At 47.2% G+C, this 23,906-nt stretch overlaps 1 protein-coding gene across 2 annotated transcripts in view; it reads right to left on the bottom strand.

Annotated features, from left to right (window-relative positions):
- Cnbd2 (cyclic nucleotide binding domain containing 2) overlaps positions 1-23,906 on the bottom strand; it is a 111,289-nt gene that overhangs the window by 23,513 nt on the left and 63,870 nt on the right. For both annotated transcript variants that reach the window (XM_042276619.2, XM_016002651.2), the window contains 7 exons: positions 23,011-23,174; positions 19,325-19,481; positions 18,761-18,912; positions 16,464-16,602; positions 8,364-8,478; positions 3,045-3,222; positions 485-605 (listed from right to left, as the gene is read on the bottom strand). In XM_042276619.2, the coding sequence (XP_042132553.1) occupies positions 485-605; positions 3,045-3,222; positions 8,364-8,478; positions 16,464-16,602; positions 18,761-18,912; positions 19,325-19,481; positions 23,011-23,174 (1,026 nt within the window). The remainder of the gene's footprint in view (positions 1-484; positions 606-3,044; positions 3,223-8,363; positions 8,479-16,463; positions 16,603-18,760; positions 18,913-19,324; positions 19,482-23,010; positions 23,175-23,906) is intronic.

Genomic DNA, 23,906 nt, shown 5'->3' with positions numbered 1-23,906 from the left:
ACTGAGTAATCCTGGTTGACCTGGAACTCACTATCTAGACCAGGCTGGCCTCAAACTCAGGGATCTGCCTGCCTCTGCTGCCCAAGTGCTGGGAGTAAAGTGTGTGCCACTCCTGCCTGGCTTTGTGCTCTTGTATCTTAAAAGCTAATACTATTTCTTTCTTTTCTTTAAATTTTTAATTTAATTTTAGTGTGTGTGTGTGTGTGTGTGTGTGTGTGTGTGTGTGTGTGTGTGTGTGTCTGTGGTTAGAGGACAACTTTCAGGGGTCAGTTCTCTTCTTCCACTGTGTGTTCCAGAGACCTAAGTCAGGTTGGCAGGCTTCAATCTCAAGCGCTTTCACCCCAGCCACCCACCAGCCCAGCACTTTTGCTTACATCATCAGACACAGAAGATGTGTCTCTGAGTCTTTCTGCTCATTACTCACCTTCCCAGCCCATCTGTGCTGCGCACTAGCCTATATGAACAAAGCTCCTAGTACACTTACCACAATATCTCCTTCCTTCAGAGTGTGGACCTTCATGTAGATCCCCACTGCGGCCTCCTTGGGGAGTTCACCAAACTTGGTTTTGACCATGGCACATTTGACTGGATGACCAAACTTGGATCTGAAATGACAACAGCTTGTTAGAACTGATGTGTAGAACAGCCAGCTTGCCAGGTCCCAAATAGTCAGCCCTCACCTCACTACTGATGAGAGCCCTCCTGGAGAATTTACACTCCAAAGAACGTGATAAAACTCAAAATCAAGGGTTTGGGGATTTAGCTCAGTGGTAGAGAGCACTTGCCTAGCAAGTGCAAGGCCCTGGGTTCGGTCCTCAGCTCCGGAAAATAAATAAATAAATAAATAAATAAATAAATAAATAAATAAATAAATAATAAAAATAAAAAACCTCAAAATCAAATCCTGTGTGAGTGTGACTGCTGCTATCTGGGATTAGAGAAATGTAAGAGACTGGACTTGGGAGAGAAGGGAACTAGGGACCTATTAGTTGCCAGAAGGCTGCTTCCTGAAGAGCAGATGACCCCATGCAGCTGAGCCAGCCTGACGGACAGGAAGTCCAGGCATAAAGTTCAGGCTGCCCAGTTGGAGCTCGGGTCTATTTAATCCAAAGCTCCTATGAGAAAGGAATTCCCGCCGGGCGGTGGTGGCGCACGCCTTTAATCCCAGCACTCGGGAGGCAGAGCCAGGCGGATCTCTGTGAGTTCGAGGCCAGCCTGGGCTACCAAGTGAGCTCCAGGAAAGGTGCAAAGCTACACAGAGAAACCCTGTCTCGAAAAACCAAAAAAAAAAAAAAAAAAAAAAAAAAGGAATTCCCAACAACCAGTGCTGCTTACAAACAGAATGGACTGTTCCAAGGCGAGGCTCAAGCACCTAGGGACACAGTAGAGGTTGGGAAGGCAGAGTGGAGGTTGGCCTCTCTGTTTATACAGATAACTTTCCCTGGTCAGCCTGCAGACCCTAGACTTTGTTCGAATTGGGGCTCATTTTACAAAGGCAACCCTGTTGTGCCCTCTTTGTTTTTTGTCTATGGCAGCAGGAGAGGGGCTAGGCAGTTGATTAGAGATAGAGAAGAGAGTATCAGCCGAGGATCGCTGGGGCTCACTCAGCTCGTACACAAGACAGGCTTCCTTCCTGCCCCTCCAAGAAGAGCACAAGCAAGGCATGTACCCAGCATTCCCTGTATCTTTTACTTCTGGGTCAACATTGTCCCTTACTGGCTCATAGCAGAGACACTGGGTCTGTTTTATCTCTACCCTTGGGAAAGCTGGAACTGGCAATATTCCATCAGAAGAAAAGCAACCTGGAATTCATGGGTTGCTTCTTATGGAGGCCAGCAGATCGAAGTGTTAGTGGATAAATGAAGAGGCCACTGAAAAACAGGAACAGTGATACTAACCCCATTATTGATCCAGTTTTTTGTTTGTTTTCAAGGTGGAGTCTTTCTATGTAGCTCTGGCTGTCCTAGAACTCACTATGTAGGCCAGGCTGACCTCAAACCCACAGAGATCTGCCTGCCTCTGCCTCCCTGAGTGCTGGGATTAAAGGTGTGAGCCACCACACCCGCCTTAGATATCTTCTGATACTTGAGTTTCAAATGGGATGGGGAAAGTGGGTGGTTGCTCCAGCTGCAATCTTTTTCTGCTCCTCAGGTCCTCAAGTTAAGGCAAGAACGTAGGTCTCATTGTGGATCTGTCACATCAGTGTGAGACCCGCACCAGATAAAAGACAGATGTTTGACCAGCTGCTCAGGTTTGAATCCTGGCTTTACCACTTCCTACACGTGTGACCTTGAACAAATAACTTCACCCTTCTGTGAACCTTAGTTTTCTCGCCTGAAAAATGAGTGGTAAGCACAGCACCTTTAGGGACATTGTGGAGATTAATTAGATAACTTAACGCCAGGTACTGAGCATCCTGTTAGGATTAAAGCATGATTTATCAATATTTATCAATATTTCACATAACTCTGAGACTCAGAAACCACTGTCCACCAAGCATAAGGCTTAGAGAAGTCAGATCCTTGACACAGCCAAAGCAAGTGACCAAGCCAGGATTTGAACCTGGGTTGGACTGACTGCAAGCCAAGCTCTTACCTGGTGTACTAGAGCTCACTCCCCTAGATGGGCAGTCTCCTGAATAAGCTGAGTCAAAAGGACCCGGCAGCATGGACCCAGAAAGCAAAAGATCCTGTCTGTCCTCTTTAAAATACTACTGTGGCTTGAGAAGATGAATGATTGTTCTTTTTTTTTTTTTTTTTTAATTTTCCGGAGCTGAGGACCGAACCCAGGACCTTGTGCTTGCTAGGCAAGCGCTCTACCACTGAGCTAAATTCCCAACCCCAGTTATGTTCTTAAGTAGCCATGTGAGTCAGAGGCAATGAATACAGGTCCTGGATAGCAGACCCAGGACTTCCCTAGGCTGCCTCAGCCACATACCCATCCGTCTAGGATTGACCTGTCTGCCACCTCTGCCCCCCACCAGCATCTCTGAAGTCCCTAACACCCACAACCAGACCGCCCTATCAGCTCAGAGTTCCACTTACTTGACCTTCGGGCCCAGCAGCTTTGGGAGACTATTTTCTCTTGTGTTGATCTTCCCGTAAACACCTTTTCCCTTTTGCTCTCTGGCTTCCTGGAGACGCAGAAGTTTCAAATAGCTGAAGTCTTGTAGAGGATATGATTTGATCTGGAATTCCTTAAATCTCTCCATAGGAGACATCACTATTAAGAGAAGGCACAGGAAAACACAATGATCGGCCTTGTGCAGTACAAGGATGATGGAAGAACACCATAGGAACCCGCCCAAGCTGTCTGGTGGCCCAAGGAGAGAAAGGAGGAGGTGCATGCTTTAATTCCAGCACTTGGGAGGCAGAGATAGTGGATCTCTGTGAGTTCGAGGCCAGCCTGGTCTACATAGCAACTTCTAGGCCTGTCAAGGCTACAGAGCCAATGAAGAAGAGGAGGAGGAGGAGGGAGCAGGAGGCAGAGGAAGCAGCTTCCATAAACTGCCCTCAGTGGCAGCTGCATTAGATCTTTCTACATTACATCTAGATAAGCAATTAGCCTAGGAGAGAAGAGGTGAACAGCAGACCTTCAATTTAAGTTGACTGCTGAAAGACCGATGCTTAAGTTGAACTCAGTTCTATTTGATCCAAAGCTCCTCTCTTTCTACAAACAGATCACATCTGGGGCTGGAGATGTAGCTCAGTCGGGAGTGTGCTTGCCTCGCGCGCACACGGCTCTGAGTTTGATCCCGGCACCCATGAAAATAGTTGGGCATGGTGGCTTGTACTCATTATCCCAGTGCTGAGGCGGGAGAGACAGGAAGATCTCCAGGGCTCGTGGGCTAGACAGCCCAGCCTACGTGGCAAGCCCTAAGTCCTAGTAAGAGACTGCCTCAGAAGACAAGGTGAGCCGGCCATGATGGCTCCCATCTTGAATCTACCTACACTTGGGAGGTACAGCCGGGGTGGGGGGGATCTCGATTTCAAGTTCTGCCAAGCCACATTTCTAAATCCAGCAAAACTGCCTTAATTAAGGAGAAAGAAATGCTTTCCACGATGAAAACAAACAAAGGAATTCTCGAGCACGAACCGACTCTTGAAAGCCTCCTTTGGCCGGAAGAGAAAGGTAAACACGGGGCTGGAGAGGTGGCTCAGCCCTGAAGAGCGGTTGGTGCTCTTGCGGAGGTCCTGGGTTAGACCCCCGGCGCCCGCCCACATGCTGCCTCACAACCGTCTGGAGCTCTAGTGCCAGGGGATCCCACAGGTACACACACAGAACACATACATGCATGTAAAGTAAATAACTTTTTTTTTTCAAGACAGGGTTTCTCTGTATAGCCTGGCTGTCCTGGAACTTGCTCAGTAGGCCAGGCTGGCCTTGAACTCACAGAGATCCACCTGCCTCTGCTTCCTGAGTGCTGGGCTTAAAGGTGTGTGCCACCACCACCCAGCAAATAAGTATTTTTTTTAGAAAAGTAAACCCATCCAGGGGCCACAGGAAAGAATAAGCCATGCTAGAACAGTAAGCATGAGAGGAATAGGAAAACACCAAACACTACAAAACCAACAGAAATACAGGAGTTAACAGATAACTTCCAATAATAACTCTTAATGACATCAATTCTCCCGTCAAAAGACAAAGTTAGTATAGTGGCTTTCAAAAATAAACTGCATTGCCTGACAGTGGTGGTGCACACCTTTAATCTTAGCCAGCACTTGGGAAGCGGAGGCAGGCGGATCTCTGTGAGTTCGAGGCTAGCCTGGTCTACAGAGATAGCTTCAGGACAGCCAGTGCTACGCAGACAGAGAAACTTTGTCTCAAAGAAACAAATTAAAACAAAACATAAATAAATAAATAAATAAATAATAGACAGCATCTATTAGTGGCCTCCAAGAAATGCGCCTCACCATCAAGGACAGAGGCAACCATAGCATGAAGGGATGGAAAAGGGTATTCCAAACAAATGGAACTAGGGACAGTTAGTCTGGCATAGTTGTTGGCAAACAAGAGACCCTCACTCAAACAAGGAGGAAGGCAAGGGCCAGCACCTGAGGTTGTCCTGTGACTCCCATAGGTGTCCGCCCACATTCACGTACACAAACATGCACACACATATGTGGAAGCATGACTATAATCTCAGCACTAGAGGTGTGGCTACAGGAGCGCCCCTGGGGGCTGGTAGCCAGTTAGTCTAAACCAAACGCATGCCCTACCCACCTACAATAAATAAAAATGTTTAAAAAGTGTTAAATAAACACATTTTAGTGACCGTGGCTATAGATCAGTGGTACAGTGTTTCCCTGGCATGCATAAGACCCTCGGTTTGATCCCCAGTACCACAAAAAAAAAAAAAAAAGAAAAAGCCATTTTAAATACAAAGACACCAAAAAAGCAAGCCCAAAAGGATAGAAAGAGAAATATCAAACTAATAGTAAGCAAAGGAAGCTAAATTAAATCAAAAGGAGTGGCTAAAAGAGTATGAGAAAAAGCAGATTTTAGAGTCAAGAATGCTTCCAGAGACAGTAAGTAGTTCATTTCAGGTCAAGAATGCGGCTCGTGGTAGAGCAGCTGCCGGGCCTTGCGGTCTGGGGTCCAATCTCTAACACCTTAAAAAGAAGTCTTCTTGTCTTGAAGAGTTCAATCCTGTGGGTGCATGGGTCAAAGTCAGCCTAGGATACAGGGGGGCAGGGTGAGGAGGAGGGAGATAGGAAGAGAGAAAACAGCAGTTGGAGATTCCCTCAGCTCTGTATTAACAGCTGATAGAGCAGATCGGAAAAGTCAGGAAGGACACAGACCACTCGCCTACCCTCAGCAGCCCGGCTGACTCACATTCAAAGCACGCTGCAGCCAATGCCAGCATATTCTTTTCATATGCAAATGGAGCATTTACCAAGATAGATTGCTTTCTGGGCCATAAAACAACTTCCAACACATTTGAGAGGATTCAAACTGTACCGAATATTTTATCATAGAAATAATAAACAGAAAGATAGCTGGATGGTCCCCAAATCTTTGGAAACTAAATAACACCCTGATTAATATTCAGTGGGTCAAAGAAGAAATCAAAAGAGAAATTTAGAAGTATTTTGAACTGGACCACAATAGAAACACAGCATATCCAAATGTGTGCAATACAGCCTTATATTTAGGGGCCTGGCACTGGGGGTTGCTGATGTGAGAGCTGACATCCCTTTCAGCCTGCCTGTCATCTTGTAGTAATGGTGACAAGTGTCTACCATAAATCCATGCATCCAGGGAGTGGTCTATGAGTTTTGTATATTCATTTGTTTAGTATCCAAGTGACTTTATGATACAGAGAACATAATTTACACTTTAAAGGACCCAAGGACACTGATGAAGAAGGAGACAGACATTTGCCCAGTGTCACACAGGACCCTCTAAGTCTAAGCCTAGGCTCTTTTTTCCCCCCTCCCTAAACAGGGTTTCTCTGTGTAGCCCTGGCTGTCTTGGAACTCAATCTGTAGACCAGGCTGACCTGGAACTCAGAGATTCACCTGCCTCTGCCTCCCAAGTGCTGGGATTAAAGGCGTGAGCCACCACCGCCCCGAAGGAACCTAGGCTCTCAGCAGTGATACTGTCCAGAAAGGTGAGGGAGAAACCAGGTCTAATGACTTAAGTACTAACCAATGCCAGCTACTATGTGGGATAAACCTGGCTCTGTCACCACGCCCCCCCGCCCCCACACCTTTCTTCCCTGCCCAGCCACCCATGTTGGCTTCAGTTCTAATATCAGAATAACTGGCCACATCCACAAAGTGATCTTGGAGAGGCTGGATTAAAATCTCAAGGGATGGTTGGGAGGAAGTCAGAGATGGTACTTGGTAAGTGTGCAACCCTAAGCCATTGAGGATGTCTGTTGAGGGCGGGGACTCTTTACCCAAATGTAACACACACACACACACACACAGAGGTATGCACATGCTCTCATGTGCACACAAATATACAACCTCCTGTTAACAGAAACATCACCTAAAGTCGGGAAGCTATGAGCTGGGTCTGTACTCTGCAGCCCTCTCTTGCTTAGTATCTGTATGACCCTTAAACAAGAATCTCACCTCTCTGAGCCTCAGTTTCTGTGTCTTTAAAATGGAGACACAATTATATCTTATTGAAAATCTGCAGTGATGGCCAGTCTTGGTTGTCAACTTGACTACATCTGGAATTAACTAAAGCCCAAAAGTGGAGGGCACACCTCTGAGGAATTTTTACTTAATTTGAAGTGGGAAGAGCAGAAATCTCGATCTTTGAGGCAGAATGACACACTAATCTGGGTTTTTGAGCTAGGAAACACCTCTAATCTGGTCACGCCTTCTGCTGGAAGAAGGAAGCTTTTGCTCTTTGCCTGCTAACCCTCGCCTTGCTAGCAAGTCCATTCCTTCACTGGCATTAGAGCCTACTTCTTCAGGATTCCAGCGTCTACTGAAGAGCAGCTGAGACACCCAGCCTGTGGACAGTTCACACACAGCTCCTGGATTCTTGACCCTTCCTTTCTTCGGCAGCCACCATTGCCTGTAAGCCATTCTAATAAAGCCCTTTTCTATATATATAGAAAGATTCATTCTATAACTTCTGTTACTCTAGAGAACCCTGACTAATACACCTGTTACATGAATTACACTTATGGCTAACCAGCCAAACTACTACGAATATGCAGAATTCAATGAATGATAGCAGCTATCCATGCCACATATATCAACTTAGATTAGTCCTGGAGAATACACAGCAATCACACACAGCTCAGGACATACCCCAAACCATCCACTGTGGCTAAAATGTGAGTGTCTATTGACTCTGTGAGTCACTCTGAATAAACGTAAGATGCCTGGGATGGCCACAGGCCCTGGGATCTGAGAATTAAAATTCTAGGGAGACAGCCATTTAAAAACTATTTCAGACTCGCTATATGATTTCAGTGGGACAGACACGACAGAGGAGAAATACCACAGATGCAAATGAGATATAATGAGGGCTGAGGTGGAAGACGCTGCTTCAGCAAGAGAAGTCTGGGAAAATTCTTTGAATATGGATGCTTCATCTAAGATGTGAAAGGCAGAAGCGAGATGGGGAAAGAGATGGGTGGGGGTGTAGGAGACATGAGTAGGTGCTTACATGGAAGAATCCAGAGAGAGGGAGGGAGCCGTCGGCAGGCAGGGCCAGAGATCAGGATCTTGGAGTTGGTAGAAGAGGAGGATCAAAGCAAACTTCCCATTTGCCCCTTCGAGCTCCGATGTCCATGATTCTGTGGACTGGGGACTGGAACCAGGACGGGGCCCAGGGGACATATCTTTCCCCTGCCAGCTGTGCCTTCAACTGCCAGCTGTGGCCATGTGACTTACCGTTGCGATGAACTCCCAGAGGTTTGTGGTCCAACAGCTCCAGCTGCTGCCAGACCCACTTGTAATAGGAACTGGAGGACCCCAGGTCTAACATCCGCAGGATCTCACAGCTGCCCTGGACACGTGGAGGGACACAAGCCAAGGGTTAAACCCGGATGCTCCAGGCAGGCCAGGCTTTGAAAGGAAGCTCTACATCTACCTGACCTAACCCCATTTTGTTTTATTTGCTTAATGCGTATCATTCCATGTGTTTCCTTCATAGAAATGTTATCTTCTCATAGAAAATTCAAACACCCAAAGAAGCATAAAAACTGTACACAACACTGACACAGACCAGATAGATAGATAGATAGATAGGTAGATAGATAGATACATATATACATACATATATACATACATATATACATACATACATACATACATACATACATACATACATACATATTTTAGTTTTTCAAGATAGGATTTCCCTGTGTAGCCCTGGCCATCCTGGAACTCACTCTGTAGACCAGGCTGGGCTCAAACTCAGACATCCACCTATCTCTGTCTCCTGAGTGCTTGGATTAAAGGCGTGTGCCACCACTGCCCGGCGACTTTTATAATTACTCTGCAGTTAATTTCTGATCTTAGAAATCATCGCCTGAGGAGCTAGAGAGATGGCTCAGTAGTTGAGAAAACTGGCTGCTCTTCCGGGTAAGCCAGGCTCAGTCTCCAGCACCCACAGCAGTTCACAGCCAGCTGTAACTCCAGTTCCAAAGGATCTGACGCCCTCTTCTGGTCTCTGCAGACACCAGGCACACACATGGTGCACTTATATACATGCAAGCAAATCACCTGTACACATTTAAAAAAACAACAAAACAAAACAAAAACAAAAACCCTGTTTTTAAAAAAAAGCAAAAAAAAAAATTACCTAGGTTCCCAAGGATGATGTTTACTCCTCAGGTAACTCTAGCAGGTGCAAATGTATATTAAAGCAAAGACAAAAGAGGAGGAGGAGGTGTAGTGGTACACCCTTAATCCAGGCACTTAGGAGGCAGAAGCAGGCGGATCTCTGTGAGTTCTAGGCCAGCCTCATCTACACAGCAAATTCCAGGCCATCCAGGGCTACATAGTAAGAGTTTGTCTCAAAAGACAAACAAACAAAAAGAAACCCCAGTTACACATCAGGCCAAACATATCATTCTATACTATTGCTTAGAACATATTATATGCTAATTCTTTATCTGTATGTGTGTACATATTTGTGTGTGTGTGTGTGTGTGTGTGTGTGTGTGTGTGTGTGTGTATCATTCTCTACCTTATTTTTTTTGAGAGTTTCTCACTGAGCTTGGAGCTCTCAGATTCATGAGTCTCCCAGACCAGGGAATCCAAAAGTTGTCTCTCCCCAACATACAGTTGAGTAAACAATATCAGATGTATGTAGTAAAGTTATTCCATTTATATGAGGTTCAGAAACTGGTAAAAGGACTCCGTGGTGGGGATAGAAAAGCGGCTCAGGGCTAGAGAGGCAGCTCAGAGGTTAAGAATGCTGCTTTTCCAGAAGACCTGGGGTCGATTTCCGGCACCTATATGGCAGCTAACAAGCATCTATCTATAAAACTCCAGTTCCAGGGATCCAACACCCTCTTCTGATGTCCACAGGCACTGTACACATGTGGCGCACAGACATACATGCAGACAAAACACCCATACACATAAATAAATCTCAAAAGTAACCTGTGATGATATTGTAACAGGAGTGTCTTTGGGGGAATTGTGTCTGAAAGGGTACAAGGCTGTCTTCTGGAGGCTGGAAATGTTCAGTATGTCAATTTGGTAGATAGTTGCCAGGTTTCAAATTCATCAAGAGAAATAGTTCAGATCGGCAATTCCACTGCATGAGTTACACTTCCAGAAGACATTTATGTTTATGTAGTTTGATGGGTGTGGACCTGCTTGTCTGTATTTGCCTATGCAGGTACCCTAGGAGACCAGATGTTGTCATCTGATCCCTGGGAACCGGAGTTGTAGGCAGCTGTGAGCTGCCTGATGTGGGTGCTGGGAACTGAACCCAGACCCTCGGGCAAGAGCAGCCAGTGCTCTTAACCACAGAGCCAGCTCTCCAGGCCCCAGAAAACATTTTCTAAAAGATTCAGATTTGGCTCTTTCTAATTTGTCAGCATTATCTATAACGTTTATTTTGTTCAACACAGCCAAGCCCCCAGTTTAAAACACAAAATCCTCCATCTTTCCAAAGTCCCCTATTCTGGGAATGGAAACGACTCAGTTCCAGGTAACACACAGTAAGTAGAAAACTCAGGATAAGATTAGGAGAGTTGTTATTATCCCTTCTCTCCTATGCTAAACCTACAGACCTAGGCTTATGCTAGATGACCTAAGGAAAAAATGACAGTGTAAGCCATCTGCAGTGACTGTCTGTGCCCTGCACAGCAAGCAACTCTAACAAGCATCTTTAACTCTTTTTGTTTGGTTTTGTTCGTTTGTTTTTTGAGAAAGGGTTTCTCTGTGTAGTCCTGGCTGTCCTGGAACTTGCTCTGTAGACCAGGCTGGCCTTGAACTCACAGAGATCCATACCTCCACATCTGCCTAGTGCTGGGATTAAATGCGTGCACCACCACCTCCCAACATATCTTTTAATTCTTACAGAGGTCACTGAGGCAGCTCCCTGGGCAGGTAGTGGGATAGGACTTTTTCATCTTTAAATTGGACACAGCCTCCTTATTTGCTTGGATCAGTTTCCTTAGAAAGGGGGCTTGTGATGATCTGAGTAAAAACTTGAATTCCCAGCATTCCCTTCTCCTGCTCTTCAGTCCTGGGAGTTTGCATCAAGAGATGAGCCTCCAGGCCAAGAGTGGCAGCACACGCTGTAGTCTCAGCACAACAAAGGCTGAGGCAGGAGGATTTCAAGTTTGAGGTCAGCACGGGATACACAGAGAGACCCTGCTTCAAGAAGAAACAAGAACAAAGCAGTCGTAGGATATGTGAGGTCTCAGGCTTGAATCCCAGCACCAGAAAAAACTGCTAAGTTCCTTGTACTTCCTGTCTTTATAGAAATCGTTTGCCTCTTAATAGGAACTCTAAGAGACACAGACGGGTTGAGCTTAAAGGCTACTATTGGAAGGAACAGACATCTAATAAGTCCTTGCTGTATGCCAGGCACTGTCCAAGGGGTTTCATTCAATATTCATTCAACAAATGCTTCTCACCCAAGAACTGCAGATGCGAGAGAAATGATGATTCCTTTTTGGAAAAGTCGCTCATAAGTCTTTTATTGCATCCGATACTTTCAGAGAACCCAACCATGTGTCCCAAGTGGCCCAGAATGGATTGATTATGGGCATTAATTGTGTTTGAGATACCAGTGGGAATCCTATTCCCCAACCTCCCTTAGAAGAAATCAGCCACTGGCGGCTGGCTTCATCCAGGAAGCACAGGAGTCGGGCTGCTGAGGAAGTCCGAATAGGCAAAGAGCCAGCTACATAGTGAAGAACACTGAGCAAACAGAGCGGTCCCTTCAGAAAAGCAGGGGCGCCTCAGTTCCAGCTAGAAGACACACAGGGTCTGGTGTGCGGTTGCCTGTTCTAAATTCTCAGAGCCACAGATGAGAATTGTTACATAAACCTTCACATGAAAGGCCAGACTTCAGTAAAACACCGTAAGGAACAAAGTGAACTCCACTGCTGGCTGGGGGGGGGGGGGTAGGGGGGGCTGGGCTGCCTGCAGCCACACTGTGGCCTTTGTATTACGTCCCCTGGAGGGTCACCTGTGGCACACACTTCCGTGCAGGTTTTGTGGTGAACCAATCTTTAGGGAGAGACAGGAGTTTTCCCTTTTAAAAAAGTACTCTAGCATGCTTCAGAATTCTCGCTTTGTCAATTACCAGCCTTCCTTCTTGGACTTTTGGATTTAATAGCTGGGGTGGGAGACTTGAGAATTTTCATATATATATACATTATTATTTATTATTATATATAATTGTACATATATACAATATATATAATTTTCATATATATACATTATATACATATAAATAATTATGGTGCATCTTGACAATAAAATATTATTCAACACTAAAAAGAAATCAATTCAAGAGACAAAAATTTCTTAAATATAAACTTCTAAGTAAAAGTCAAATCTGAAAGGCAATGCACTCCAGGATCCCGACCTATGGCATTCTAGAAAAGACAAAGCTGTAGAGACAAAACCCAGACCTCATTTCTGGCTGGGGGCGGGGGCGGGGGGGAGGCATAGGTGGGACAGGGAGGTTCTAGGCTAGTACAGTTATAATTGGATACAGGTCACCAAATAGTTGATAAGACCCATAGACTGTCCTACACAAGGAGGCTGTCCTGAAACTCTATAGCCCCGGCTGGCCTCAGTTTTGAAGCAATTCTCCTGCCTCAGTATCCCAAGTGCTTGGGTTGCAAGAATCCAGGCACACACCACCGCACCTGGATGACACTGCTTTGTTCTTTTCTGGACTTTTTTTTTTTTTTTTTTTTGAAGCAATGTCTTATAGCTCATGCTGACCTCAAACTCCCCAGGTAGTTAAAGATGACCCTGAACTCCTGGTCTCCGTCCCAGTGGTGGGATTACATCAAGCTGCCACTGTGGCTGGCAGAATTTGTGTTTCTCATGAGCTCCCGAATGTGGGTGCTGACCAGGCGACACCACCTTTAGAAGCCATGGATTGGTGGATGAACATAAACCAAGGAAGCATGTGCTTAAAAAGTTATTTTTTAAAAAATTTATCTTACTATTTTTAATGCACACACAGGCACATTATGTGGAGGTAGGTGTTTGTGTGTGTGTGTGTGTGTGTGTGTGTGTGTGTGTGTGTGTGTGTGTGTGTGAATGCAGCTGCCAACTGAGGCTAGAAGAGTGTATCAGATCCTCTGGAGCTGGAGTTACAGGTGGCTGTGAGCCACCTTACGTGGGCACTGGAAGCCCTCACAGGTCCTTTGCAAAAGCAGTACATGCTCTTAACTACTTAAGCCTCTCTCTAGTCTACATTTTTTAAAAAAAGATTCTAATTATTAAACTAGTTCTTATCACAAGGCTTTACGAAGTCAATGGTCCCATTTTACAGATGAAAACAACAAAAGGCATCCCAGCTGGCAATGGTGGTGTTCATGCCCAGTCCTCTAATCTCAGTGCTCCAGAGCATAAGGCAGAGTCCCTTTTGAATGTGTAGAGACTGGAACTAGCCACTTCAATTTCAGCTCCTTGGAGCAAAGGTCCTGGGGCTCTTTGGGTCCCATTGATCCATGCACTTAATGAGGCTGGTTCTGGGAGGTGCCGGTTATCCACTTGATTACTCCTGCACTGGCTGGGGAGTGGCTTCCTCTTTGGCCTGAGGGTCAGGTATTTGCAGTTCAGGATCTGTTTCTGCAGGTTCCCACGCTCCCCCATCCCTCCACTTATTCACTACCTACTTAACAGCCTGTGATAAATCCCTTTTTGCTCCAAGTTGGTCAGACTAAATTCTTCCCTGTGGGCCTGGCCCCTGAAGAACAACACTCCCCCTAGTGGCACTGCTAAGCTTAACAACAGGGAAAATACACATTGACATTTACATGTTCATGTACATAAATGCTACCTTCAGGCCAGCACTGGAGAGTTAGAGACAGGAGGATGAAGAGTTCAAGGCCACCTTGGGCTACAGAGGGAGACCCTGTCGCCAAAATAAAACAATGGTGGATATATGAAAATGTACAACTAATAAAAACTATCCTTTAAAAAGGGGTGGGGATGTATCTCAGTGATAAATCCCTTGCCTACTCTTGCGAAGGGCCCCAGGTTCAGTCCTCAGCACAGTAAAAGCAGGGTGTGCCAAGACCAATTTGCAGAATCAACTATGCACACTGTTGAAATTGCACATAGCCCACCAATTCTCAGCCATTTTGGTGGTGCCGTCGGAACTCCGCACTGATCCATCCTCACCAGACCAGACAGGATTTGACAAGGGAAGCCAGAGGCAGCATCTCCCTACTGAGTATAATCAAGGCTCATCCGCCATCTGTCTCTGACCCCTCTCAGCCTCACATGAAGGACGTGCGGTAAACTGAGACTTCTTGCAGCTCTCACACTGGCTTGGCAAGGGTCGTGAATTCCTCAGTGACTCAGATAATAGAGGGCCACACGCCACAGCACGGCTGTGGAGGTCAAAGAACAACGTTCAGGAGCTGGTTCTCTCCTTCCGCTGTGTGAATTCCAAGGACTGAACTCAGCTCATCAGGCTTAGCAGCAAGCTCCTCTTAAGATTAAAGGTGTGCGCCGCCATGGCCAGCCCCGTCTTAATTTTCTGTTGCCCACCGAGGTGACCTTTTACTGTATAATCACCAGTGTCATTACTGTTCCAAAGTCCGTGCAAGATAGGTCACAGGGCGGAACCTCCCACAGATAAGCCCTGTCCTTGGTCCCCCGTTCTGCAGTGACACTATGCACTTCGGTTTCCTCCTGGGTGAGGACAAATGCATTTGTTTCATGCTGTGGGACTGCGGCACACTGACGCTCTCGGTTAGTATCTTCAGCGGTGGATCAAGGCTTGGCCAGGAAGAGGCTTTGTGCTGCGATTCCACAAAATGAACCAGATCAGTTTTCAGCTCTGCTTTTGACTTGAGAGTTCTGGAGCAGCTTGCAGGAGCTGCATGAGTCCCAGAGAGCTGCAGCTGTTGCCCTCAGTCTCCTATGCAAGTACTGTAAGACGTCTACAGATGCAGTTATTGTTAACAAAACAATTAAGCAAAAAATAAGTATTGTGTTACCAACTCATAAAGTACCTGAAAATGCAACCCTCAGCTCGGGCCAGCCCATACAGGCCAGCTCCGGGGCATGTCAATCTTGTGCATTCCTTTGATCTATGGGTTCCATACTTGAGGTTCATCTTCCTCTCACCTCCTTCAGGAGGCTTCTTTAAAGCCTCCAGCCTTGCAGCTTCCCCTTCCTAGTCCTTGGAGATCACTCACGTATACCTATCACTTGGCACTTGGCGTTGACAACTTTGACTCTGCGCCAGACCCAGTGGAGGAGACAGAGAAAACGTCTTCTCCAACACTGTCTCCATTCACATCCTGGACCAACACAACCTTGACAAAAACACACCAAATCTCTTTGGTGACTTACAGTACAAGGAACCAGCACGTCAACTCCAATCCCAGTTCTGGAAGGGCTTTGGAGTCAGACCCAAAGTGAAACTTGCCCCCACCCCACACCCACACCCCAACTCTGTGACCTTGAACAGACATTTATTTCATAGTCTTGTGCCTCAGTTTACTTTTCTGTTAAATGAGAATGAGGGCCCTACTCATCTTTGGGAGGTTACTGTGAGACCAAAAAGACACAACGTGTGAAACAAACAAGAATTTAGCTATGGTCACCCATAGTCTACCAGACTAAGAATATCAAGTGGAAGGTTTCAGAAATGCACAAACTGTAGGCTTGAAGTTGTGCACCCTTCTGAGTAGTCAGCCTACTGTCTGCCTGGGACACGAACCACGACCAACGTATCCATGCTGTATGTGCTACCTACTTGTGAGGTATTTTATAGCTCTCTGTTGTCAGCTCAGCTGTTGTAGAACCATAGTGCTATGGTCAAGTAACTTTATTTTACTTAACAGTGGCCCAAAACACAAAAATTGTGATTTTGTGATACAAATATTCCAAAGAAAGGCTATAAATTGTTTCTTTATATTTCCTCTTACATCATCACAAAAAGGGTGAGGACATAGTATTTCGGTATATAACAGTTCTATTTTATGATAACTTAATCTCTTACTGGGCCTAACTTATAAATCTGAATATAGAAATGTATGTAAAGAAAGATGTAGTCCATAGAGAGTTAGGTCCTGCACATAGTTTCCAACATTTGATATGCATTCCCATCCATACCCCCAACAATAGTGTTGCACTGTGTACCCCAAAGCTCCCATCAGCCCTCTGAGGCAAGCATGCCCTGCTTTGTAGACCTTAAGTTGGTGTGTGGAAGGTCAGAAAAGTACATGGGCTGCATCTGTTGTAGAACTGGCTCAGATCATGTCTGCCTGGCTTTAAGCTGGACCTGCTCTTCCCAGCGTCGCTCCCTGCTCAGACTCTCACCTTGCAGATAAATGTGACAAATGACGACTCCACAAAGTCTTTTGCCACCAGCTGTCCATGTGAGAACTTCTCCAGCCTCCCCAAAGCTACTATCTGCTTGAGTTTCTCATCAGACCAAGACTGGAACAGATCCAACTTCCTGGGGGAAGAGGGAAGCCTATTAGAATTTATCACCCAGTATTAGAAGGTTCCAGAAAGGGGCCTTGTTCTTTGACTCTTGAGAAAATGCCTGGGGTGGGAGAGTTCACCCCACCACCTGCAGTCACCTCCCCCCAGTCTGTGGTCAGCATCCTGCGTTTCCTCAAGCCTTCCTCTTCAGCTGAGTGGTCCTCTTCCTGTTGCTGCTCCGCCATCGGGGAATCTTCTTTCTGACTCCAGTTCTGCTACACCCTACGACTCTGGCTCACAAGCTCTTCCCATAGAAAAGAAGATGAGCTCAGGTGGTTGCTTGCTTCCGCACACTGGCTGCTTGGTTCCCAGCCAAAGGGTCCTGCCCTGACTTTTGGTCCTGGAGCTTTCACAAATCTCTAGCTGCCTCTGGCCAGTAAGCTTTGAACATTTAGCTCAGAGCCTGGGGAGAGGCGAGATGTCTGGAGTCTTGGAATTGTTTAAAGGCTCACTACAAAGCAGCCACCTCTTCCCTGACCTCACACACCATGACTCACAAGCTGCCTCTCTCTGTTTGGTGGCTTCACGGGGCTGCTAACAATGATGTGTTTCTCTCAGTTCTAACATGGACTCAGGGTGACTGAGCTAGTTAACTCAAGTTGGCTCATGCATCAGACACACTGAGTTCACTTCTGAGCATCACATGGGAACAGGGTCCACACCCTGACCTCAGAAGGGTATCTAGAAAGGAGGAGGAGGAGCATGCCCAGAAGAGCATAGCACCTACTGTGTGCCATGCACTGGGCCCTCCCCCCGTCACTTCATCCCTTCTCATCATCCTCATTTTGTGAAGCAAGAGACTAAAACCCAAGATTTGGAGCCGGGCGGTGGTGGTGCATGCCTTTAATCCCAGTACTCAGGAGGCAGAGGCAGGCAGATCTTTGTGAGTTTGAGGCCAGCCTGGTCTACAGAGTGAGATCCAGGGAAGGTGCAAAGCTACACAGAGAAACCCTGTCTCGAAAAACCAAAAAACAAAAAAACCAAAATAAAAAAACCCTCAAGATTTGAAGCTCTACCTCGAGTTACCTTAGAACCCGAGGGTGTGAATTTGAGTTGGGCCCATGTCCTGGGCCCAGAACAAACTGATATAAGCTGTGGCTTGTAAAGCTCCTGAACAGGGAGCTGCTAAACCACAGACAACTAAACTATAACACACTGCTAACTAGGCCTTAGTAATCCAGTTCTCTTTCATAGCTCATATTGCATCAGATCATGTTCCTAGTTGGAATGCTCAGAATTTGCTTTGGTTCTGAGAACTATATTTTTTTATTTTGCTTTGCTTCCCTCTGTTCAAATAAGCGCCACTAAATTTAATTATCCATGGAATTTTCCTTTTAATAAGCCTAAGAGCTGAGGTCGGGTGTCTGACCCATTTCCCCGCAGTTTGCGCTCTTCCCAGACTCCCCCGCCTTTCCAGGCTCCACCCGCTCAGCGATGCTATCTCCAGACCCAGCCACAGCAGCGGCTGGACCCCTCCATCCAGCACAGCTTCATCAGTTAACATTCATTTGATGAACATCATGTATGCTTAGCACTCTGACAGCAGGAAGATTACAATGGCGGCCAAATCTGGTCCCTGCTGGCACACTGCTGTCGGCCATGGCACGCACACTATGACGGAATGACCACACAGTGGAGAATCACAGGGTGGGTAGCGTTTGTAAGGGACACGGGATGCAACAGAATGGTAGATGGGGCACCCTGTCTATCTGGGGTGACAACTGAGGGGGTACCTTAGTGAAACTGGATGTTGAGACCCTGCTAATTTAAATTAGACATGTCATCAGCCTGAGTCCCGATACTCTCATCTACACACTGAGGAAAATAAAAGGAGCAACCTCACAGGACTGGACATGAGGAGACTAGATGGGAAACAAGTACAAAGCACTAGCACCCTGCCTGGCCCGGCAAGTGCTCAGCGTGTGTTAGCTACTCTTGTGTTCTATTCTTCCACAGGAAGAGAGCTCAGCTGAGATCCGAAGGCATACTTGGACTTGGCTGGATGGAGAAGTTGGGTGGAAGTGGGTGTCTGAGAGAACCTCAGGCCAACAGCAACCGCCAGCATGTTTCCAACCAAGGGCACAGCCAAACACAAGGAAGAGGAAAGATCTCGAATGAGGTGGAGTTACCTAAAAAAATTGTACCGATAGCGAGTTTCCTTCTGAACTTCATCGTCCAGCTTATTTGCAACGAAATCCTCCCGGTCGACAACCAGGAACTCTGTTTCCTCCATGCAGACCACTGTGGCTCTCCTGACTGCAGTGCTCAGAAGACCCATTTCCTGGTGGGTGAACAGGGACAAGGGCAAGTGAGGCCACACCCAGTCCTGTACCCATCTCCCCACCGCGGCCCCCTCCATACTCCCACTCACCCCCACCCTACCACTGCACGTTCCCTTTATCTGTTGTTTGTGGAAAAGAGGTCTGCTACAGGCCCGAGGACGAGGAAAGAGCTGGAAAGGCCTCTCTGTGGAGTCTATGGCTTCCCTGTGTCAATGGGGCAAAACAGGGCCTAGACTCCTCAAGTATGAGGTGAAGAGGTCAGCTTTGGACATTGCGTGGTCCAGCTCATCAGCGTTTGACAGGTAGGGGCCCTGGGGCGCACGTGGGCTTGCACGGAGGATGAGGGTTGGAGCAGGAGTCCCGTCACACCCCAACCCCAGCCCAGGAGGTGAGGCCCTTCCCCGGACTCACCCCGAAGCAGCCACCCTTGCGCAGCAGTGTTGGGTGAGGGTCGAGGAAGGCGCTGCTCCCGTCTTCATCCTCGGTCACGGCAACCGTGCCCAGGTAGATGAAGTAAAAACTGTTGCCTCTCTGCCCCTTCTTCACGATCACACGCCGGCGACCAAACCTGGGAAAGGTTTGACTCCTAACTAAGAAGTGCCCCAGACTCAGTGCCGTGTGCTCTGGGACATGAAGGCACACACAACCTTGGGGTAGAAGAGACTTCAGAATGGCCCAGCCCCTGCCTGTCACTCAAACCTAGCCAGTCTCCTGCCTCAGTTACGCTGAGGTATCCTGGAAGCAGCAGCTGCTTCGGTTTGCCTCACTGTTGGTTAAGCTTAGCATCTGTGAGTGCTCCCGGGAGCACGTGATGAAAGACTAGGGGTGCCCAGCACAGCAGACGTGGGAGAGACTGAACAGTGGTGAGCACTGGCTTTAGAGTCACACCAGGACCCGAATCCCTGGTTCTGCACTTGGCTGTGTGACTCTGAGCAGGTCATCTCCTCTTTGAACCTCAGTTTCTCTTATCTGTGAACTATGGGTGACGTGCCTAGGAAGAGACAGATAAAGGGGTTGGCGGAACTGTGGGCAGGTGGAAGTGCTAGATGCCAAACCTGATAACTCCAGCTTGTTATCAAGGAAGGACCCATGTGGTGGAAAGAGAGAACTCCTTCCCTCAAGTTGTCCCCGACCTCCACACAGGTGCTGTGCGTGCCCTTCCCAATGTAAGGAGAGAGAGAAAGAGGCATCACCTCTCTAGCTGCTCTCTACCCAACTTAGGGCACAGACACCCAAGCCTAGTGCAAATAGGATTTGTTAGCAGGGCTCTCTCTCTCTCTCTCTCTCTCTCTCTCTTTTTTTTTTTTTTTTTTTTTTTTTTGAGTCAAAAGCTCTGTGTAGCTTTGGATCCTGTCCTGGAACTTGCTCTGTAGGCCAGGCTGGCCTTGAACTCACAGAAATCTGCCTGCCTCTGCCTCCTGAGTGCTGGGATCAAAGGTGTGCGCCGCCGCCACCCAGCCCTTGTTAGCAGTTCTTAAACCCAGACCCACTGATGATTCTAGGCAAAGCCAATCCACTGGAATGAAATAAAGGAGGAAAGAAAGAAGGAAAAATCCCAAGCCTGACCCAAGAGATGCTCTTTCCCTCTTGAGTCAGACTGAAGGGCATTAGGAGCTATGACATCTTAGCATTACAGGGAGGGAGGCTGGGCCTGGGGACACCGGCCTGTCCTGCCAACTACCAAGAGGCTGAGGCAAGAAGATCTCCAGTTCGGTCAGGGCTTGTCCGGGCTACAGAGTAAGTTTAAAGCCAGCCAAGACAACTTAGTAAGACCCTGTCTCAAAACAAAAAATATGAAAAAGGGCTGGGGGTGTTCTTCAAAGGAAGAGTGCAAGGCCCCACGTTCACTCCCCACAAGAGAAGATTAACAGGGCAGACACAGGCCAGCTTGTACTGACCTGCTAAATCTAACTGAGACTGACTTTTCAGATGAGCCTCAAGGCTGGGTTTTCTTTATAGCTGAAGACTTCTGTCTAAAGCGCTAATTCCTGGTCCCAGGAATGACTAGCGCTTAGCAGGAGGTTATAAATGATCCTCACTTTGCTTAATCTCCCCCCAAATCTCTCTATTCTTAATACAATCACCATTATCACCACTTCACTAATGAAAATTCCAGGATCAGAAGGTTATGTGGCTTGCTTGGAGTCACACTGGGCAGCTGTGGTGTTATCCGCTTGCTCTATCATTTTCTTTCTTCCCTCATGATACCACTCAGCCAGCTTGCCTTTCTTTTCTTCCTCCCTTGTCTCCTCACTCTCCTTCTTGTTCTTTTAAGATGGACTCTTTACAGAAAAGAGTGAACTGCTCTTCTCCCCTGGACTTGAACAAAGCAAACGGTTCTCTCTGCCTGGAATGCCCTGGTCGACATGTCTTTTGTCAAGTCTACCTCCTCTTTGAAGTGATTTTGTGATTGTTGCATTAGTGTGTGCTTGTGTGAAGGCCAGAGCGCGACTCACAGGGGTTGCCTCTCCCTTCACCGCGTGGGTCCAAGGGATGGACCTTGGGTGGTCAGGCTTGGAGGCAAACACTTGACTCACGGAGCCATCACACCAGCCCTTACCTATTCTAGTACCGTCCTTCTTATGAGACTGGCCACCAAGCCACCATGCCCAAGGAACCTCTAGTTCTAGGGGATCTGAAGTCTCTGACCTCCATGAGAGCCCGAGCACACACACAACTGAAAATAAAACACACCTTTAAAAATAGTAAAATTAGCAGAGCGGTGGTGGCACAAGCCTTTAATCCCAGCACTTGGGATGCAGAGGCAGATGGATCGCTATCAGTTTGAGGACAGTCTGGGTTCTAGGACAGCCAGGGCTACACAAAGAAACCCTGTCTTGAAAAACCAAAACAAGAAAAAAAAAAAAAAAAAGGAAAAAAAAAAACTTTACCCCCCCCCCCCTACATCTAGGCTATGCAATATGAGTAGATCTTCATTCAGGCACTGAAAAACAGGACCCAGCGGGAGGTCAACACTTGTAATTAAAGATGTGATAAATATATTTCTTTGGAAAATCTGCAACTTGAACATTACGTGAAATGTAGTATGTTTTCTTGCGTGTGTGTAGATACTTGTTTGCTTGTGCACATGTGGGTGTGGGAATAGCTACACATGGATATGCGTATGGAGGCCAGAGGGTGTCTCCCTTGGTTATTCATTTTGTTTTGTTTGTTTGTCTGTTTGGTTTGGTTTTTCGAGACAGGGTTTCTCTGTGTAACAGCCGTGGCTATCCTAGAACTCACTCTGTAGACCAGGCTGACCTCGAACTCACAGAGATCTACCTGCCTCTGCCTCTGGAGTGCTGGGATCAAAGTGTGTGTCACCACCACCTGCTTTGGTCATTCTTCACCTTATGTTTTCATTACATTTATTCATTTATCTACCGTGTGTGTGTGTGTGTGTGTGTGTGTGTGTGTGTGTGTGTGTGTGTGCTTGATTTGAATATAATTTGTCCCTTGGAAACTCTAGCTGGAGTTTGTGGTCCATTGTAAGGTATTGAGAGTGGAAACTTAATCCCAGGCCCTTAGGAAGTCATTAGGATTAGATAAAACTGGGCCGATGGCCTCAAACTCACAGAGATCCGCCTGCCTCTGCCTCCCAAGTGCTGGGATTAAAGGCACCACCACCACCTGGCTGCTGGTAGCTTCTTAAGAAGAAAAACCGAAGGATATTATATAGGCTCCCTGACTTTCACCATATGATGCTTGGGGCTCTGCCAGGAAGAAGGTCATCACCAGACGTGGGTCCTTGCCCTTGACCCAGACTGTAAGCCAAAAGTCTATTTTGTGTATAACTAGTACATTACTAGTCACAGAAAATGGACTAAGACACAGTGACTAGGGTGAGTGTTCTCCCTCTCTGACCCTCATTTCTGCATCTGACAGGTGTGTAAGTTGGACTAGCTCAGTTCAGAACCCCTGTTAGATCGTTTCAGATTCCATGACTGTGACTGGAGGACTCTCAGAAAGTGACTAAGCTAGGCTGCTGCCCTCACCAACAAGCACTCAGGTGACCTGCCATGTCTTTTCCATCCGGGGTCCTCCTGCCTAGTCCCACCCTAGTCCGGGAGCCAGGGGCTGTGCGTCTCTCAACTGACCTTTCAAAGCGCATGACCTTGGCCAGGAGCAGCTGCAGGGCCTCTGCATAGTTGCGGTAGCAATCTAGAACCTGGAGAACATTGCAGAGGGCTTGGATCTCCTGATCTGTCCTCCAGGACGGCTGCTTCTGTGTGATATGAATGGCCCTGGGAGGGAGGTGACCCTGGGGAGACACAGCCAGAGGATTCTAGCTAGCAACTCTCCATATTCTTGCTTGTATGGTTTCTGTTCCACACACAGTAGTGGTTAACATGGACTGAGGGCGGTGTGCCGAGCATCAGAGTGAGCGTCTACATACCCAGCTCACTGCATCTTCATCCAGCCCAAGAATTGTTCCCATTTGGTGAAGAAACTCAGAAAATCAATAGCTCTGCCACCTTCCAAGGCAGGGTATGTGGTTATCCCTGCTCCAGGACCTCGTGGTCCCCAGCACGAACACGTAACTCGGGGAGAGTTGTCCTTGGCTCGGCTAACACATTCTTCTGTTTGGGACCAATAAGACCTGACTCACTAGCTATAGGCTATGGCAGCCACTGAGGATATTCCTTCGGAAGCCCTCTTCCTTTTCTTGACTCCTGTGCACAGAATGTCCCTCAGTTCTAGAGTTCTGTTGTGTTTAGAGAGGGTCCCTGGTTTGCCCTGAATGAATCGGGGCAAAATTTTGGTAACCCTTCCATGGCTAGCATCAGGCATCGACTCATCTGAAAAACTGAAGGAACACAGAATTTAGAAGACTTCCTTACTATGTTTCACCAAGGAGGGGGCATGAGAAATTGGACTGTCCAGGAGGGCCAAGTACCAGGACCCACACCTCCAAAGGGGTGGGGGTGGAGCATGGGATGGGCACAGGTAGCTCCAGCACCAGTTAGAAAGTTCTGCTCCCCCTCTTTCCTCA

This window comes from Peromyscus maniculatus, chromosome 4 (genome assembly GCF_049852395.1).
Source record: "Peromyscus maniculatus bairdii isolate BWxNUB_F1_BW_parent chromosome 4, HU_Pman_BW_mat_3.1, whole genome shotgun sequence".
In the NCBI taxonomy this organism is placed as follows: domain Eukaryota; kingdom Metazoa; phylum Chordata; class Mammalia; order Rodentia; family Cricetidae; genus Peromyscus; species Peromyscus maniculatus.
The sequence above is the reverse complement of the archived record's forward strand: the minus strand, read 5'-3'. Positions and strand labels throughout refer to the sequence as shown.